Source organism: Pholis gunnellus (assembly GCF_910591455.1).
Source record: "Pholis gunnellus genome assembly, chromosome: 14".
NCBI lineage: Eukaryota > Metazoa > Chordata > Actinopteri > Perciformes > Pholidae > Pholis > Pholis gunnellus.
The window spans coordinates 5273034-5293733 of NC_136541.1; the positions used below are offsets into that span (position 1 = coordinate 5273034).

General features: G+C 41.5%; 1 protein-coding gene across 1 annotated transcript; it reads right to left on the bottom strand.

The window, feature by feature from the left end:
- Nucleotides 1–5251: 5251 nt before the first annotated feature.
- Nucleotides 5252–17748, bottom strand: klhl14 (kelch-like family member 14; the record flags this gene model as incomplete). Its single annotated transcript, XM_079172556.1, has 8 exons — nucleotides 5252–5392; nucleotides 5986–6143; nucleotides 6741–6899; nucleotides 8847–9037; nucleotides 9481–9559; nucleotides 10381–10470; nucleotides 14873–14994; nucleotides 16871–17748. The coding sequence occupies 8 exons, from the start codon at nucleotides 17746–17748 to the stop codon at nucleotides 5252–5254; spliced, it is 1818 nt and encodes a 605-aa protein (XP_079028682.1).
- Nucleotides 17749–20700: the final 2952 nt, after the last annotated feature.

The following is a 20700-nucleotide window of genomic DNA, read 5'->3' on the forward strand; positions in this document are numbered from 1 at the left end:
AATGCAGCGCGCGCGAGACAGGAAAACATATCAATAAAGTAATGAAATGATTAATGGATCTGAGGGCTTTTTGTTTTGTTTTACCTTGAGGTGACACGCGCGCTCCTTCATCGTCAGAGAGCCCAATTCAGGTGGATCCTTGAAAATTCCGCCGTTCTCACTCAGTCCAAGTTTAGATGTTTGAGGATGATTTCCTGAGGATTTTGAGGATGGATTCCTCGCGTGGTGATTACGGCTGTTTGTCTATAAATACCGCGGCGTGGCTGGCAGCCGGAGGAGCGTGGCTTCATGTGAACATAAACAGGCATGGGGGACAGGAGCGAGGCATGAAGATAATCCCAGTCATCTTCACTGGCTGAGCTGCGGTGATGTGACTCACTTTATGTGGGTCAGAGTGATCGGCTGTGTCTTCAAACTTCAGTTAAGGAGTGAACTGAAAGGTGGAAACACGGCTTGAAGTGTTTTTCCTGTCTGGAGATCAGATTTTTTATTATTATATATACATATTTTTTTTGTAGTGAAAGAGAATGAATGCAACAGGTCTGGTGTGAGCATTGAGTCAGATGTTTTTACCACTAGATGGTGGACTAAAGCCGCATACCTGACACACAGCAGGTGCAGTGAATAAGGAATTGCTTTGATATTAAAGGTGTAAAGTGTTAACCTGCATCTATTATTCTTCAGGTTTGTCTGTAACACTAATAACAGCAGGGCCGGCACAAACCTTTTTGGGGGCCGCAGTAGTTTTTTTTAATGCCCCCAAATGAGTAAATACGCATTGATGAGAAACATAATTTAGTCACTCAAAAAGTGTCACATTTGTTGCATTTCATCGTTTTCTTTGCGATTTAATATAAATGATCTATTCTTGAATCATTAATGTAGAGGATGTATGAGAACAGATGCTGAGTGTTGCAGTTCAAGCAGAAGAAGTTTTATAACTTAAAGTACAAAAAAATAAACAAGGTAAAACTCATAATGTAGAAAGATGTAAGGGTGCCCATTTTCACACACAAATATCATCAACTATCATCACAACAGTATGTTTGACTGTAGTGCACATTAACTTGTAACTATTGTATTTTTAAAAGTATTTGTATCTCTTAAGTGAGATGCTGCATATGGAAGAAACATCACTCAATTGAATGCTAAAAGTAAGATGCTGGACCAGGTGAAGCACAGATCAAAGCATGATGTTTCATGTTGTGTGCTTTTTAACGTTATCAGTGGCTCACTTGCCTTCACTGTTCACATGATGTTGGACACATTATATTGACGTTTGAAATGTCTGATTCTACTGTTTATCTTTAGCAGGAAGAGAAGCAACATAAAGGTTCGACGATCATGAACTCAAACTAAATCCATTTTGGGACTTTGTTTTGTGTAACAAAATAGTAAACGATTTATTTCATCTCTGCATAGATGAAAGAAAGCTTTCGTCAGTAACAAATGTAATATTCTCATCTTATACACAGTATGCCAAACAATCTTTTGGATAAATATGCTTTTTTTCCCACCATAGGCCACTAAAAGTGTGTCCTGTGTCTGTACTGTTATGAAACTATCGAGCCAAGGACACAGAATAACTTTCCTGTGATTAAAACAGAGCCACGATGGTCCATGTACTTAATTAAAAGGTCAGCCGTGTTGATTTCAACCAATCCTGTAATTCCCTAAACTGAGGAAGAGGTGTTAGCTGTGGGACTGAGAGCGGAGCAGAAACCATCTGCTGCCACCAACACTGAAAGGTAAATGAAGACTTCAAATTAAAACTGTACTTCTCCTAATTCTTGTGCTGGGATGGCTTTCCAAATCTTTGTCTTAAGGGGTTGTAAAACCTCCCCAGTGGATTTTTTACATTAAGGAAAAGTGATTTTGTTTTACAAGTTTTCTGAAATGTCACGTTTAGATATGCACATGAGCCACTGTCTCATCAAATATGTGTTTATTTGGATATTGTTCCACAATAAAACTTGAATGTTGGATAAAGCCATGGTTCAAATTCCTTGTTTCATTTGGTTAACATATTAGAGTCAAATCCATTTTTGCCATGTTTTTCCGGCTATGAATGTGAATATAGATAGGAATGAAAATGTAAAGTTTGGTGTATGTAAGTGCTACTGAAGATTTCTGGCTCAGAGAAAAACTACCTTTAAAGGTAATGTATTGTAAAATCACATCAGGTGAATAGAGTAAAACATTTAATTAACATATATCACCATGAAACTCCCCCAGTTCATTACTTACATTAAGCGTTTATCTTTTTGTACTACAAGTTTTCTGAAATGTTATGTTTAAATATGCAAATGAGTCATTATCTAATGCTAACTTTCGGTGAATTTAGGACAAATCTACAGACACAAATAGACAAAGTAGTAAAGCAAACACATAAAAGTATATTTTGGATGTTTTCTTTCCGCTAGTTTGAAAGAAGACATGTTTTTGCCTGCAGTGTCTCGCCTTATTCAAGGTTTTATTATTCTTTAATTGCCCAGAGTCCCCTCAACTATCTCTCAACTCTCTGCTCAAATATCTAAACTGCAGTGTATTAGCAGTTGTTGTCAGACATGTCTCTGAGGGTTTTGTGACATGAAGAACACTGAGGATTTTCTAATGTCCCGATGCCATATTGTGTGAATTAGATATGGATTTATGTAATCTAGCAGAATCATCTCAGTGAGGAAATAATTGCCGTCTTATCCTCCAGGCACGCGGCCAAGTGGATGCATGACGTGGAGACGCCAAGCAGAGAAACTGCTGCCATTGAAAGACGGAAAAAAAAGACATTAAAAATGAACCATCAGGTGTGTGTGTGTGTGTGTGTGTGTGTGTGTGTGTGTGTGTGTGTGTGTGTGTGTGTGTGTGTGTGTGTGTGTGTGTGTGTAGGAGGACGAGCATGCTGTTTGGTGCATGAGACAGTTGGTAGTAAATGGTTGGCAAATCAAATCTGGTCTGGCATGAGGGGCCGGCCTGAGGGTAAACATCAGGTTCGCTTTGTCTGCTTGCTGGTTCACATTTTACAGACTCCCGCTGGGTTTAATGTTGTGTTTTCCTTTAATTTTAAAGTCAGATTTATTAATAATCTAACCTTTTCTTTTGGTTCAGAGTATGGAGACAAGTCTTTGGTAGGTATTACAGTAGGGGCTAGAAGGGAAATGCTACTGACATTAATTCTTTACACAACTGGAGTCTCAAGTAAACTAGCTGTAGTTTCTAAGTACTAAGTGAACAGAGATGTAAAATGTTCCTGCTCAAATATTTCTAAACGTCCTTCTGAGTTGTGAACACTTGGTCTGAGCTTCATTCTGTCAAAGTGTGAAGTTGGGTTTTAATGATTTAGACGAGTTATTTCACAGATCTTGAAGTTCCTCCGTGTTCAGTGGCTCTCAAGCTTTTGGTTCATGACACCTTCAAATTAAAGCAATTCCTGTACTTGAGTGGTGAACAGTTCACCCAAAGAATGATTTTGTGTCTTTGGGTTGTTACATTTGATTTCATTTGGAGGCAGAAAACTATTTCAAGAAAATAAAAAATAAAAACTGATGCCAGAAATATGTTTTCCTCTTTCATAAGTTCATCTAAATATCAAGCTTCGGAGAATTCCTGAAGTCAGTTTTTCAGAGTCGATGTACGATAAGGGAGAACTTTGCCTTTGTATTAAGATACTGAAGCAGCTCATTCTGTGACTTCCATCAGACTGCTCACATCTAGGGAAGCAAATATTCTGTCTAAAATGTCAAAGAAGGGAAAAATGTAATTTAATCATCAAGAGTCAATTTATTTTCATATTCTAAAATGCAAAGGACATAACAGGATTTGAGAATAAATCCAAGGTTGAGTGCACAAAAATGTTTCACTGCAAGCGATTATGTACAAGAATGAAATCAACAAATCTTTACAGAATCCAACAGGTACTGCATCGATATTTAGAGTCAACTTTCTGAACCTAATAACGTAGACTAGACTGGACTTAGATTCATTTGATACTTTTTTTTTTTTTCAAACACAGCACATTGATTAATTTACATTTGAATGAACTTCGTATGCTGAATTAAAAGTTCACTATTAGTGCATCGAGGACCATTGTATGCTCGTCTGGTTTTCATACATTAAAGATTAAAATCCCATCAAGGTCAATGCTATGTGGCCTCATAAACAGGCCTGTTAGCATTACCTTGTAAAGGTGAACAAGCCAAGGTCCTCTCCATCGGTTTACCTAAACATGCTATCCATAAATACGTTGGCTAGCAATTACAATTTGATTGTACCGTCATCGTTTAATTAGTGCGTCATACTAAGAATCAATGGTTCAACTTCCTTTGTTCTGCTTGCAGCACAAAGTATAGCCGCCACAAACATTTGGCAAGATTTTTTTCTGTCACGTTATACAGAAACACGACTTCAGTCTGGGTGTAAATTATTAAGACAATTAGTTATAAATTAGGGCTGGGTGACGTGGACACGTCCTCATTAACATTGTCTTTTTTTTTACAATGTCCTCCTGGTTGTGTTTGGACCTAGTAATACACTACCTGCTTGCAGGTCTAGTGAAAATGTATTTTTTTTCTTGTTCATACAATGACTGCAGCTAGGAAAGGTTTCTGCAAATGTCCCCATTTTAGACACGTAAATAAGTTAATAACGAAACAGTTGCATAACGACCCGACAGCAGGATAAAGAGCACAATCCAGCCAGAGAGAACGTGAGTGATGCAGAATATTTGTACACTTTGATCATCACGGTTAATGTAACTCACCCAGCCCTAGTTTGACTTAACCCCATAGACAAGTTGGGACTGATCACCTTTTCTGCCAGTGTCAGTCCATGAAACAACACTGCATTGTGATAGAAATATGCCTCTACTGAATACAAGATACAATGGATTTGAAAGCTATAATTCAGTTCAACACTATGCGTGCTATAGAAGAGAAGCCAAAAAACACTTACTATCAGTTTAAATCAAATATGAAACTGACCATTTCTCAGAACACAGATGACTTTAAATACATGAGTTACACAATTCTTCTTCTTCTTCTTTTTTTTGTTTTTTTTCTCAAACCTTCAGTAGGGAATAACGAAAGTGCTCTGGTCAAACCTGTAAAAAAATAATTTATACACACCCCCGTCGTTGGACTGGAGGGTTTGTCACAAAATTGTTGACGACTGTTTTGCTTATCGATGGTCCTCTTCCCATTCACTCTGCTGCCCCCCCCTCCCCCCTCCCCTTACCGCCCCTCCGTCAGATTAATTGTCATTTGTTGAAGGGAAGGCAGGCCGGCAGTATGACGGTGGAACAGGCTGGGCCCGCTAAGGGCTCCGCCACCTCTCCCTCCAACTCTGTCCACGTTCCTTTCTCTGGGCTGTAGCAGATGGTAGAAGACTTATAGGCCCCCTGAGGAAAAACAGAAAATCAAGTCATTCTCCTCATTTCTGGAATGAAAAAACTCTTTTAACTGCATGTAGTCAAAAACAGCAGGGACAACTTTAAAGATCAAGTCTGGGGATTTTCTACATTTCTCTTTTGTCAACAAGTTGCACGAAATGACCTGCAGTGAGCTGACCCTTCTTAGAAGTCTTGTCTGTGTAGCCACATCTAGATAGAGCTCATTGCTCTGTGGAACAGAGCCCCCCCCCCCCGATGTCCAAAAACTATTAAAAAACCTTATAATTCCTTCATCACCATGAAATCACACTGTAGTTTATTTTGTGTCAGTTCTACTTATACGATGCTGCTGCCAGTAATACTCGCTAGTGAGCCGAATGTGTATTAATCCACATCAACAAACCCAATATTTATTCCTGTTTGATGAGTAGGATTTGCTAAAAACTCTGTTTCAGAAAATTACTTCAAAAACAATTAAAGTATATATTCCTGACTCGTGGCACAGTCAGGGTGGGAAAGAACTGAGACAGACGCAGTGTTTCGGTCTTTTCCAAAACATCAACTTTTGCCATCAATATCCTTTAATATAAAAGAATCCATACCATGCTCCAGCTGTAGCCCCCCATGAGAAAGATGCTGTCATCCAACACAGCGCAGCCCGGGCCGCTGCGACCCTCCAGGATGGGCGTCTGCAGGATGTTCCACTGGTCAGCTTTCGGGTCGTAACACTCCACCAACATCACGTCTAGATGGGAGAAACCTGAGTGAGAGAAGAAGAAAGATACCTTAATATGATGACAGTACCTCTGTGGCTCACATAAAGGTGATGTAGTAGGGCCAGGTTGCAGTAACAAACTGCTTCTTTGACTTGAAAAGCCCCTGAAAACACATTTTTTGCAATCAGCCTCTTACTCTGAGTGACGGGTTCCTACGTGAACTTGTTCACCAGCTGTCTTTCTGCGTGAGCTGCTTCCACTGTGCTCTTCTTACTGGCTCAAGGTTTCATGAGCTGAATATCAAACTATGGCAGTGAAAACCAAATTGGAGCTCGTACATTCGACAGACTAATGAGTTACTGAAAAACAGTATTTCATAAGTTCCAGCTTTTCATGATGCCCATTCAAATAGCCAGTGTTCTGTTCGGCTGATCGAATACAACACATAACTGTAATTCAGTTGTTTGTTCAGTTTGCTTTCCATTTTGTACCTTGAATGCTGAAGTATAAAAGAGGTCGCACGGTGTAACAAAGCTCGTCAGCCGCTCATAATAGCAGCATCTCTTTCACTCTTCTCTTTCGGGGGTAGTATGGATCCTGACCTCTTCTCTGCTAATTTTCTGAAACGCTGGAGTGCTTACCTTTCAAATGGTTTCCACCAATAGCGTATAGGCGGTCGTTCATTCCAGCCAGGGCATGAATGGCACGCTTTGTGTTCATATCCTGTTTCCTTGCCCACACATCCATTACGGGGTCATAACAGTAGAGCCAGGACACATACTCTCCATTGTGAACTCCTCCTGCAACAGGTAAACATAGAACTATGCTTTTAATGCTATGTCGAAGTTCACACCGACGGAAGACACACTGGCTGCTCATGTAATAAACGGAGGAGCAAGCTGACACACGTCATCTCTTACTGTAACGCAGGTCTAGGTGTTAAATAAACACCGTGAACGTATCGAAACTCTCAATCCGTGGAGAAACACAGGCAATAAACTGTGCCTTAATTAGACCACTTCACAGATGTGAACGTGAACATTCTAAATGCGCGCCGGTGTATTTCCGGTCGCGGTGTTTGTGAATGACGGCAGCTGACAGGAAGTAAACATGGGCCCAAGCTGTTGCCTAGCAACGCAATTCTGTTGAAAATAAAAATGGAGCGTTTCAGACAGAAAATAAAAAAAAGACTAAAGCGTGTCAACATGTTGTCGTAGAAAGAAAAGAAAGTACGAACCTGGAAATGAGCTCCTTAACAGATGATTCATTCATTGCTGAACTTACATACTTAATATACTGTAAAACTATCTTAAACGTATAAATCACAGATGCATAATTACAGATTTATTTCTTTACTTCTAATGCTGTCATGACATGTGCTTGCAGAGGAAACTGCTCATTGTATCGACGGCTAGACATAGTTTTTGTTTTCGTAGATCTCAGTGCGTCAGAGTTAATGGCGGCTCCGACTTCTCCAAACCAGCTCTATTCAGACACTCAAGGTTGGTGCCTTTGTTCCCTTTGTTTTAGTGTTATAGTGTAATAACTGCCGTGGCGCCTAATACAGCACAATAGTCATAAAATTCACTGATGATTCAGTGATAGCTTTTGGAAGAGGAGGATTTTGATGTATGACATTCTGCGTTGGTGTGATGAGTATTTGATTGATTTAAAAGTCACCTCAACAAAAGATATCAGAAGAACTGGAAGTACTGGAAAGAATTTGTATTGAAGTTACATTGAGCGGATTTGAAAACATTTGTCATTAAAAGAGTAAACCAGAATCTGCGACCAAACTGTCAGCGGTCGAGTTGCATTGTGGGTAATGTAGGCGCCAGGGTTTGACAAAGAAGAATGTGGGGAATAAAAGAGACTCTCTGGTTCTGCTGCATCGATTTAGATCACGTTTTATTCCTTAAACTGTCCATGTGTGAGTCCGACAATGTTGCTTTGAGTGCCGACAATATTATTGTCACATTTATCTTTGTGGTGGCTACTTTTACAGTTTAGCTCATGACTCTTCATGTTTTGTTATTTATTTCAGACTTAAGTAAACGTAGAAATATCGCAGTTTGAAAGTAAGTGTTCATTAAGGAACAGAATGATTACTGTTAAGTGTTATATTATCATATAGTAAGTGAATTCATTATAAATTCTGATGCATTTCTGCGTCAGCTGAGTGTTAATATACAGAGTCACGATGAAGGCTAATTGAACTACTTAATATATTACCCTTGGGTAATTTAATCTATAACAATACATTACATTTTATAAACTAATCACATGTTTCAATTATAAAATCTTGATCCGCAAAGGTAACTGCTAACTATAGCTGTCAAACAAATGTAATGGTGTAAAAAGTACATTCTAAACTGTAAAGGAATAGTTTTTTAATATGGAAAAAGTCAAACTACCTCAAGTTTGTACTTTAGTAATAGTACTCAGTCTGCTTTACTCTGTACTGTGTGTTTATAGTTGTTGACTGTGGTCACTGTTGTTTTAATATGACATTTTCCAGGTGTGACTATAAAGATTACTGATTGATGTTTTTGTGCCAAATATTTATCTTGTAATAACGTTTTAGAGGATTTATCTATCTCTTTCAAATGAACATCAAGTACCTTTTAAAGAAAAAAACATTGTGTATTTTATGTAGCGGAGGAATAAGAACTTTTTTTACAAAGAGTTAAATGGGTTTTTCATGACAAGACAAGACGGGTAATAAGTGTGGCGGCTTCTGTCCTGACCTGATATGTAGATCTTGCCGTTGTGCACCGCTCCTGCATGGGCGGCCAGAGGCTGCGGCAGAGACGACAAGTAGTTCCACTCGTTGGTCTCCAGGTTGTAGGACTCCACGCTGGAGAGGTAGCCGCTCTCGTTTCTACCACCAATCACGTACAGGTGCTTATCCAGGCGGCAGGCAAAGAAACTGGCTCTCCTGAGGAAGGAAGTGTCAGACAACAGACAACATCATTAAACCGGCAATGACTAGATGTGCTGTAGGATTTCCCACTGTTTGTGTGCGAGGTGATTGACTGTGCTCGTCACAAGCTTACCAGCTGTGAGCTTTTCTCTTTATGCATGAAGATATGCAATGAATGGACTTACTTTTGCATAAGACATTAATTGAATGTTATAAAAATCGTAAACTCTAAAGACAGTACATTTACAGTTGAAGAGATGCAAAGCACAATGGTTGTATGCAAACTGATAAAACATCTAATAATACAAATACTAATAAGATATTGTTTGTTTTCTTTATATGTGAAGTCAATGACGTTTATGAAGGTCTTCCAAGACCCGTGAAAATCCATCAGTCTCCTGGTGCAGCATCACATTTACCATCCTGTGTTGTCTTTGGGCGACCACAAACAGACTCACCTCTCCTGCATAGGAGGCAACTGTATCCAACTGTTGAATCTGGGATCATAGCGGCTGACAAAATGAGTGCTGTGCTTTCCTGCAAAAACCGACAGAAATCAGGATCAATGACAACGACTTCGTCTTTATGGAACGATACAGATTAGGCAGACTGTGGCAGTGCTCTGTTCTAATTGGTTAACTCTTTGCCAAATTCTTTGTTTGACACGGCACCGATGAAACGAAACAACTGCGACTCTGTGGGTTTAATATAAACATATTATCTGAAAATCACCACCCACACGTAATGATTTTCAATGTTAGGAGGTGCTGCTTTTCACCGCCATTAGAGTTAACAAGCGCTGTCTGAGGTCTTGTTTTTTTTTTCCATCATAGAGTGATCTGGTTTTGGAGGATAATCTGTTCAAAACATCTTAAATTATCTCTAATGATGTGTTTTGGTATTGTGTTGATTTTCCCTCTCGGAGCTAAATAAATACGACGGAGTTCACGGCGTGCAGCGCGGCATTGTTATGATACTCGGCGGAGAAAGAACAAAAGGACAGTATCAGATTTTTTTGATCATTTACAGCCTTTGTTTCTTACTATGGCGGCGTGTTACCGCCATTTCACAGCAAGCACTCTTAACACTTCTACAACTAAAATATTTCACTGTTAATAACAGTTATTTTTCTATGCCAGTTATTGACAAGTGTTGAGTGGAGTGTTGTTTGTCCACCCAGAGATGAACTGGCTCTAGGATGAGTGTTTGAAACTATCTGAAAGTGTTACATTAACTCTGATGGGTTTGACTAGCATGAACTCCAGCTTAGTGCGCTCTCTAAACTAAGTAAACACTCACAAAATGTGCTGAGTGGAGTCACTGGAAAGCGAAACGTTCAGCCGGCGGTGTTACTGTACCGTTTGGGTTCCACTGGTCCTCTCCGCCCAGCAGCAGCAGGAAGTTCTCCACCTGCACCACGCAGTGATGGGCGCTGTTGTAAGGCATTACTAGACGAGACACAGAAACCAGAAACAGGCGTCAGTCACTGAAACATGTCAACGATGGGCAGTTTAAATCAAAACTTTGACATTATGGTACTCATAAATGTACTGTAACATGACATGGTGTCATCAAACGGTAATCAATGAAGAGCAGCATGTAAACCCGGCTATTTAGGCCACAATATAAACAACCCCAAACACTGCTGCTGAAGCAAAGTCTATAACATCCACCAAACAAATAATACTTGATTTACATTAAACATATACCCCATGAACACAGTTTTCAGTCCACAGCTTTGGACTTTTTGAGAATTACAGATTTATCTCCACAAACACGATACGTGGTGGTTTAAAAGAACGGTTTATCGTGAGTGGGTAACCGATTACATCTCCGGCCTCATAGCGCAACAAAGAACATATCATTGTGGAATCGAGTTTTTCATTTTAACGAATGACTGTTAACATCAGCTGGTATAACTCTGCTCAGCTCAGCCAGATCTGGATCTGTCCGCGTTGGGCTGGTCGCTGCCAGAGGCCGACTCGAAAGGCACCGATGACAAGCTACTATATAGAAACAGCCAATCGTCTCACTGATGGTCTCGTTAACTGATGGAGGTCATATTGAGTCATTAGTATGACAGTGAGACTGTTTCATAAACCGTTAAATGTTCCTCACAGTAACTTCAAAAGTACTAAAAAAAAAAAAATAGTTTTATAAATCAATTCTATTCTTAAATTAATTCTAATAATACTGAAAAAAAACTAAACGTATCAGAAATGTGTCGGCCTTAACGTCTCAACTGCACCTGAAAAACCACAAGGACCCATCACTGAACGAAGCTCAAAAGGCTCTGGTTGAACCTGACATAATGTTCTTATTAACAGAGCATCCATCTTTACGTTTTAATACTTGTACTGCCGGTCTTCCTCATTCAGTGACTATTTGTATTTCGTCACGCTGAGCGTCCTATTGTTCGTCAGGGAGCGCTCATTCTACGCGGTGAGGTCAAGATTGATTAAATCCGCAACGTACTCCACACAACAGCGCAACGTGTTTGTTACGGTGACGCAGGCAGACGCCTGTTTCACCATCCTCAGTGTGAGTCAATGCTACAGGATTGGTTTCCCCTCCTCACTGCTTTTTGTTTTGTAACCTTCCATTCATCCATCTACAGGAAGTCATTTCTTGTGGGAAATCAAGCCTGTTGACTCCTAAACCGGAACAAATGAAAATATGAAGCAGAGCAAACAGTCTACTGTTTTTTTTTTTTCTATCCATCTATCCATCCATCTATCTATCCAGCCATCTATCTATCTAATCCGATTAGGCCAATAAGTTATTTAATTATATTTAGGAGACATGACTCACCTGCCAGTAATACTTAAAGGACTGAATCTCTTTATCTCGCATTCAAAAGATCCCACAGCAGCTATCCATCTAGTAACACACCGAGTATGTCCAATAAATACGATCTTTAGTTGGCATAAACAGCTAGAGGCCCACCGCTGCAGCAGGACCCCTTGTGAGGGGTTTTCCCTCGTGTATGTTTCTTATGCTCCCCTCCTCTCCTCCATCTTCTTTTGCTGAAGTGACCCCATTGAGATGTAGAGAAATGGTCTTAGGTGACAGTCATAATGAACATGATCGTGTTCACTCAATAAATCTCAGGCCCGGTGCTTTTTGAGCACAAATCAGTGAAATGTTAAAGCCCACCTGTCTGTCTCCATCAGTCATTTCCACTGTCACCTCCCCACCGCCTGATGGATCACAGTTGCTGCAAAATTAGACAGCCTTGAATCTCATTCCTTTCCAATTGGCCTCTCCCTGCAATCTCACTCTGGCTGGCTGACATGTGCGGGTCCTCTATGGGATGGAAGTCTCAGATAGGAACTAATACTACATACACTGAACACAGCTTTATCTCGCGACGAGGGGATTAGGTTGCCTGCCTCCAGTGCACCTCAAAGACGAGTGCCATATGACTGCCAAATTCCCTTACATGCTATTTACATTATCATTCAGTCAGCAGTATATAGGACACGGATGGGCGGCTCTTTATTTGATGTCTAGCGACTTGTACTCGTACTAAAAATCATCTTGTACCCATGTGAAAAGAAGATTATTGCTTTACAGTATGTCACAGGCTGCAGTGGGAGGAGTGCTGTGGGAGGATTTGGGACATTTGCCTGCCTCTACAGGTGCCTCGGATACAGGTGAACAGTGGGATAAGTGCTGCAATAATTGAGACCACTGTAATAGCCTAGTGCGGTGAAAACAATGAAACATATCAATTATGTTTCTATCTGCAATGTGTCAGAATTACGCCCCGAGAAAGAAATGAATCTACCTATCTGTCCCCCTCTCCTCTAAATCTTCTACTAAACCCAGGGGTGAACAGCCGTGGGAGGGCAGGATGAGCACGTCCTCTATGAGATGGACGCCATCACTCCAGTCTACAGTGAGCTCTGGGGCTCACTAGAGGGAGTCAGAAACCTCTGCATAGACAGAGGCACAGTCTGGGCTGGTTGAATGACTCCACAGCTAATGCACCACTGCTGCTCCGGCTCTGACGTGCCTTCTACGCCATTACAAACGCATCCCACTGAGCTGAATTCCTTTGTTCTAGGCCACGCTGTGTAGACGAGGTCCACATCCAAGGGGGGAGATTTAATTATCAGGTTGGATTTAAACGAAGAAGAAGAAGAAGAAGAAGAAGAGGAAGAGAACAGTCCAGCATTGTGTCTGAGCCTGCGCCTGCCTTTGTCTTGTGTTTGTCCACGCTGCTGTGGGTACACTAGATGGCAAACTTTACACTGGAATCACCGAGCAGTAGATTTATCTGACACCAACTGAGAGGGATCAGATTCTCCCCCAAATTGTGTTGATGAATGTCTTAATCAAAGGCTGTCCCTCTCAGGTTTCGCCTCATTGAAAAGTTATGATTGAATGTTAATAATCTTCTATTCCACATCCATTGTGTGGAGGCTACATCAGATGGCCACTGATGTGTTAAGGGGATGATTTTGCAGTTTTGTCCTTCCACTTGGCCACGGACCATTTGAGTGTTAACTTTTTAGTTTTGAGTGATGGAAATCCCCACTGACCTTTTGGTTGTTGCAGTCTATACCCAGGAGTATGAGTTAAATGACAAAATGACGATACAGACACCAGCGCGCTGCAGGCTGTTGTGTATGCATGGCTCCTTTAGTAAAAATGCACCCTGACAGATTCAGCCAAACACAAGCTCAAATAACAAATTATCGCCAAGTAATGTTAAGAGTAGCTCGAATATTCTAGTGGAGGAGGAAGCGACGTCCAAAACTTTCTCTGAATTTAAGACACAGCAAGAGAAATCAACCCGGCACAGAACCGAGCTGACAGAGAACAGAGCCATGGCTAATATGTACGAATGAGGAGACGCTGCTGAGGTATGGCTCCAACCAAAACAAGAGGACAAAAACTCAATATCTCTGGCAATGATGATGCAAAGGACAAATGTGGTTTACCATTAGCTCTGGTTTGACCTTTGCAATATGACAACAATATAGTGGTGCGCCTTAAAAGGTCAGGGAAGACGAAGAGACAGAAAAAGAGCACAGTCCACTTTGCAGAGGTGAGCGCTGCAGGAACTCTTCAAATAGGTTCTCTATCGATTCACCTTTTTTTTCAATAGAATGGATTCTTCGGGGGAAATGATGACAACTTGCTTTCAATATGATATCATAAAATCAATAAACTGCACCCTACTATGAATTGCTACAGGTTAAAGGATATGTCTATCTTTTATTTCTGCTATTAAGTCAATGGAAATGATATTTGCTGCTGAATGTTTATATCGACATTACAGCTGCTGTGTTCCTCTAACTCCATCCATCTCTTTGGTGTCTAACTCACCTTATGTAAACCTAATATCAACAGTGACACATGGTCATCAGGCTGTGTTTAAGTAAGTATCGGGTGATTCAATCTCATGAATTGATCAATGTGAATAATCAAGCTCAGCTTTAAGAAGGTATTGAGGAAAGATGTCATTCATTATTGTTCCCCCTCTCTCTCTCTCTCTCTCTCTCTCTCTCTCTCTGCCACAATAGATCATTAGATTCAAGTAAATCTCATCATGCATCCTGCCAGCATATTTCAGCAAAAACAAGGGAAACCGGGCATGAAGCTCCACAGTGCTCTGAAGTCACGCTCTGATTAAAAACTTATATTAAAAGTGATAGTGATACATTATTACCTAAAGGATTTAGGGAACTCCTTGCCCTCATTTTCTATGGAAATTAACCTGTGTAAAAGTCATCCATAGGAACAACTTTTTCTCATCATAAAAGCCACTAACACAAGATGCCTCAGGTATAAAAAAAAGAGAAAGAAAGAAAGAAAGCAGCAGAGCCTTTTGCTACTCACTTGTGAGGATCTTCCATGTCTTTTTCTCGTCGTCATAGTACTGGACCAAATTGCTGGGGAGACGATCAGGTCCAGGAGGCAAACCACCCACCAGTAACAGCATTCTCTTATTGGAACGGATTCTGTAATGTCAAAAGTGTGTGTGTGTGTTAGGAAACAGGGAACAAAACAGGTATTAAGCCTTGAAAAAAAAAACATCCAAAAGACCAAAAATAGGCTCAACCTGAAGCTGAACACCTTTAATTTCTTAATTAACATGATTACTTTGATCGTATTAGCATTGCTCGCCGTATTTTTATTTTTCCCTCTGAAAATGCTCAAGTATGAATTATATCATCAACAAATGAATAGAACCAGATGCATGCATTCAATTAAAAACTGCTTCTCGTCTGGGTACAACTACTGAACATGAAGCTGCGTGTCAGGCAATATGTGGCCGCGTTTATTAAAATGTGCAAAAAAAAAATTGCGAAACAGCGTACTCATCCTTTTGATGTGTTATTGAATGGTTATTGTACTCTAAAGATATCTTTTCAATTAGCTGTGAAGGGAAGACGATCCTGCAGGGTGCCATGCTGGAGGCTAAAAGCGCAATTGAGTGCATAAACCTGCCCATACAATGTCTCCATTTCATTGGCTGCAATGATTCATGTGACATCTCTGAGCCAGTTGAGAGATATTTCCTGCTGTTTGTATATGATATATAACCAAAAAGCCCCACACTTTACTGTACATTAAGGCCGTTCTCTGGCTCCTAATGGATTTGAACACAAATCCACCAATTAATCACAATAAGCCGTAAAAAGATTAAGAGCAGCTGGCCTTTATATCCAGTCATGTTCACCTTTTTCACATTTTACTTTTTTATGCTTGGGAAATTCACCGTCGTCTCGGTACATTCTCTCTGCTACTGGCCCACTCGGAAGTGTTTTGGGGTTATTCATATGCAAATGAGCCCCTGGACATAGATAATGGTGATTAATTGAGAGGAGAGAAACAGTGGCATGTGAAACTAATTATGAGGTTTCTTGATTCTTTGCTCATTCAAGCCCATATGTGGGAATAGATATGTTATTGGGATCATGCAGAAACAGACAAATGATTTCATTTTGAGGTTGTTTCCGCAAAATTTGATTTTACAATTTGGAGATTGTCAATGCCACAGCTCTAACGTTCTGCTCTTTAGAGGTATATGCAGTGAATTCATAATTGCAGTACTCATTACTACTCAAAACAGAACCATCAATCAATACACTTACTGACAACTCCTGCTTATTTAAGTGCTGATCAGGACAAACATGGAAGTAAGACATGGAGCTAGGCCTATTTTTGTGAGTGAGACATGTTTATCTAAGCTGAATTTAGGGAACATTGTCAAAGTGTCCCTTCTTTGATAAATCCTCAAATATAATCCCTATGACTGTATTTCATTTTAGTGTACTGTATCCTCGATAGCTGTGATATTCTTGTACTAACACCACAATTGTTTCATAATTACCACGTAATCCTGGTAACAATTAAATTACAGCATTTCAAATTGTATTGATGAGAGTTGCTACACATCTAAAGCATAACCTTTATCTAGTTTGCTGCATCTTGTCTACACTGATTAGAGAGCAATTACACAGATGTGTGAGGAAATAACGAGTTGTTTTTTTTTCTTCACTGAAACATGAGGTAACCTTGTAATTATGGATACAGTGAAGCACCGAGTAGAGCAAGACCCTTGACAGTTGAAAGTCTTTTACAGGACGAGCCCCACAATCCTCATTAACCGGGTCCCAGACCTCGACTCCCTGACTGACCACCCACATGGTCTAGACTACACAGGCGGTGCGACCGGTGCTTGTGCAAGTGGGCAATACTTGAGTCGGCAATTTGTTCAAATTGAAGAAGTGGGAGGCATTTAATCACCTTACGTCCACTCTCAGGAAGCTCACTGCTGTGTGTGTGTTTGTGTGTGTTTCTCTTTTTGTATAATGTTTGTCTCTTCCTCACCTGCTGGCCGTGGACTGCCGGCAGTGCTGCCTGAAGGGCATCAGGTGGTAGTTCATGGCATCCATGAGTAGTTTCTGGCAGACGGGGTCAGTCCTCATGAAGTCAACAGACTGCACCCTCTCCACCAGCTCTGGAGCAGGTATGAGGGCGAAGCGCAGCCTCTTCATAAGGTCCGGCGCATAGTGCATGCGAGTCTCCCGGTCATGCTCCAGCCAGAGGACTGACATCTGGAATAGCGCCAGCTCTGACTCCACCGGGGGTGGCAGAGCATCCAGCATGGCGCACATCTCCTCAAAGTTCAGCAGCAGCACATCCTCCACCAGGTACTTGTTGGCCAGCTTCTTGGTCTCATCCAGCCCGTGGAGTGCGGCGATCTTGCAGATCTGCTTGTAGTTCTGCACCGAGATCTGGTCGTTGAGGAACTGCACACTGAGCTTGGTGATCTGGGGGATGTTGAGGATCTTGCTGACTGACAGCACCTCTTCCACCGTGTCCAGGGAAAGAGTCACGTTGGCAGTGTACAGGTACTCCAGCACTAATCGTAGTCCAATGGAGGAGCAGCCCTGGAGGACCAGGTTATTGATGGGCCTGGCGGTGGGGGTCACCAGCTTGTCGTCAGGAGAGGACGAGGGGGTCCCACTGCTGCCCTGGTCCCCTTTGCTGCCCTCATTGTTGATCACATTGTGGGAAGAGAAGAGGGCTCGGAAGTACTGCGAGCAGGACGCCAGCACTGCTTTGTGGCAGTGGAACTGCTGTCCCTGGGCAGTGAGAGTCACATCGCAGAACAGCTGTTTCCTCCATAAGAGATTGAGCCCGTGCAGCAGGGTGTCACTGTGTGTCGGGTCAAAGGTGGATGTTCTATCACCCGATCTGGACATGACTTCCTGACTGTGAACGCCACCTAAGCAACAAATAAACCATGCAAGCCATTTACCTCAGGTCACGTATTTGCACAACACACGCAGCCTACGGATGCAATCGGTCAGCTATTAGAATAGAAAACGATTTAGTCGAGTTAAGTTATTGAACGGATGGGGGGTGGTGGTGGTGGGGGGGGGGGGGGGCACACCATTACGCCAACCGGGGAGAACCGACATCCAACGCGGGCTTTGGTCGCTTTCAACTTTGAGCTCACGGTCGTAAAGCAACAAACAAAACCGCAGTAGTTCCCACAGCGTGCCTCTCTTATTCATTCTCAACTCGAGATGATTTTTTTTAAATGGAGGCTGAGGTGTTTTTTTTTTTTTTTTTTGAAGGGCGCTGTCAAAACAACACAAAAACCCCGAGGACACGGAGGTGCTGCGGCGCTTTCCCTCCCGGTAAACGCGGTTTGAAGTTGTCGGATCAGGGAAAACAGAGACACGGGCGGACGGATAACATGCAGCATTCAGCACAACACTTATCCCTTCTCCTATCTTTTGCTGCACACCCCCACACACAAACACACGCACAATGAGGACATTACACACCGCACAGATTTACGGAGTCATACAAAAGCAATTAGTTTGTCTCCGAGCCGTCAGCCAGCTGCACGGATGCGTTTTCGCCTTTAGCCTACCTGAGTTGAGCGGGACGTGAGTATCGGCGAAATATTCAGCGAAAACGCAGCTTTCGGGAAAGTTAAACGCGATGTGCATGTCTGTTGTTTCGTTAAAAAGCTATTTTCTATATGCGTAACGTGTGTAAAACTTAAAAGACACGAGCGTGCTGCAAACGTTGTCGCCGGATTCACTTAAAAGCGCCTGTCACAACTAAATGATGTGAGCAGCTCGCCTGAGAAGGAGCCAAACTTACCTGACTTCAGCTCTTGGCACAAAAAAAAAAGAAGAAAGTAAGCTTCAGGATCCCAATATTCTCACGTGAATTTGTTCCTTTGTTCTCCTTTTTTAAGAAATGTCCTTTCCTTTAAAGTCTATGGTCGCTGGTGTCTCCAAATAACCATTGATTCCAACTCATAAAGTCACTATTTTCAGGTTATTTGTTGACGTTGATCATTTGTTCTCCTGAATTAACAAGAAGTGTGTGAGTGTGTGAGAGGGAGCTGTGCTTTCTGCAAGAGAAGAAGAAGAAGAAATATACGTGTGACAAATTATGCTACCAAGAAACAACACATCATTATCCTTGGGCCTGGGGCTCAGTGAGTCGTAACGAGAGTAATAGGAAATCCACGGTTGGGGAGAGAAACGGTCGTGCATGGCCGGTGGAGAGAGACCATGCAGGGGTATGGATGCTGGAGAGACTCGCAAAATTATGGCTCAAGGCTATTGTAAAAACTGTCGAGCGTAAATGACTGCGATTTCAAACATCTATGGAAGAAAGAAAAGAGAAAGGGGGAGAAAAACCGAGTCTTTCCCTCGCTGTTATAGAGAGAACCGTCAAGTTTTAGTGCGCATTGCTAATTAGTCAATTTCTCTCTGCCTTCACAGCCCGACGACTTTGCTGCTGAGCTGAAACTGCTAATTTCTGGGACCAGCCTTTTTTTGGCTGTGAACTGGATGGATGAATGGCTTGTCTCGCACAAATGACAAAAAGCCCCTGCCTTAATCTCCATCGCCAAAATAACCCCTCATCTCATTCTGCTCCTGCTAGTCCTTCAAAAAAAAGAAGGTGCTTCGACACAAACTCAAGTTTTGCATCTGCATCATAAATACCACATGCACCACAATGTCCACACTATTGTTTAGAATGTTGAATCAAAGCATATTCAAATCCCCTTTTACATTTCTATGTGACACAAGCATCACCCCCCTACGCACACCATGCCCAAAGTGATGTAAAGTTAAAGAACAACAAGTCTAACACAACACACAGTGTTTCCATGATCGGTTATCGTGTCTGATTAGTTCAGTTTCACAACCCGAGGTCTAGCTGCAGGCCTGCAAACACAAAGGGTTGAAACCTAATCCAGCATCAGCACCAGTGCACAGTAGTGTGTTTGTATGTGGAAGTCCTGGTTGGATATTTAGAGTCCAATACGATGACACACTTCCACCAACAAGACTGACCTTTATCTGTCAAAGCACGCTGATTGAAGAATCACAACAATGGAAATAAGACTTGTTCTTATGCGAACGTCCACTTGCCCTTATGGTGTAATTCATAGCGCTAAAAACAACAACAACAAGCTAAAGGCCCCAGGTGCCTTCATGGTCTGGATGTCTTGCACTGACATTTCAAACTTGAGGGGGGAGATGACAGTAATGATATCATCTAAATTAAGTCTGTATCCTTCCTACGACTCATCAGGTAATTCTAACCATCAATGGGTTAAGACGGGATGGTTGCAGGTTTCAAATAAGCAAAATAACATTCTTGCTAATCCAATCAAAAACTGTTAGAAATGACTTATAATTATAATCTGTCAATTAAACAAAGAGCTCAATTAGAGTAAAGAAACCTACATACAGGACTCCCGTGGGACCAGAAGTGACAGATACCTCACAAGTTATGAAATGACAGATAGGGATAAATGGGTTTGTTCATGTACTATGAAATAGAGCAACACCATGCTACCGTCAAGCAATAACAGGCCACATATAGGTAGCATTCGTAATAGATGGAACCAGAATATTGTTTGATTATTTGACTATTTGACAAGCACGCATATCTGCAATATCCCCCCACTTGTAGTTATACCGAGCACATTCATGCTACATGAGCGCTGTGAAATGACTGATGTGCACGGCATCTCACATAATAATCCCCACTGAAGTATAAATATAATACTGTTGTATTAATTAGCGGTTTGTCACCACCGAGAAAGCCGTTTGTATTTTTTTGTTTACGACTATGGCCGTGCTGCCTCATTTTCAAAGTCACTGCAGAGCGTT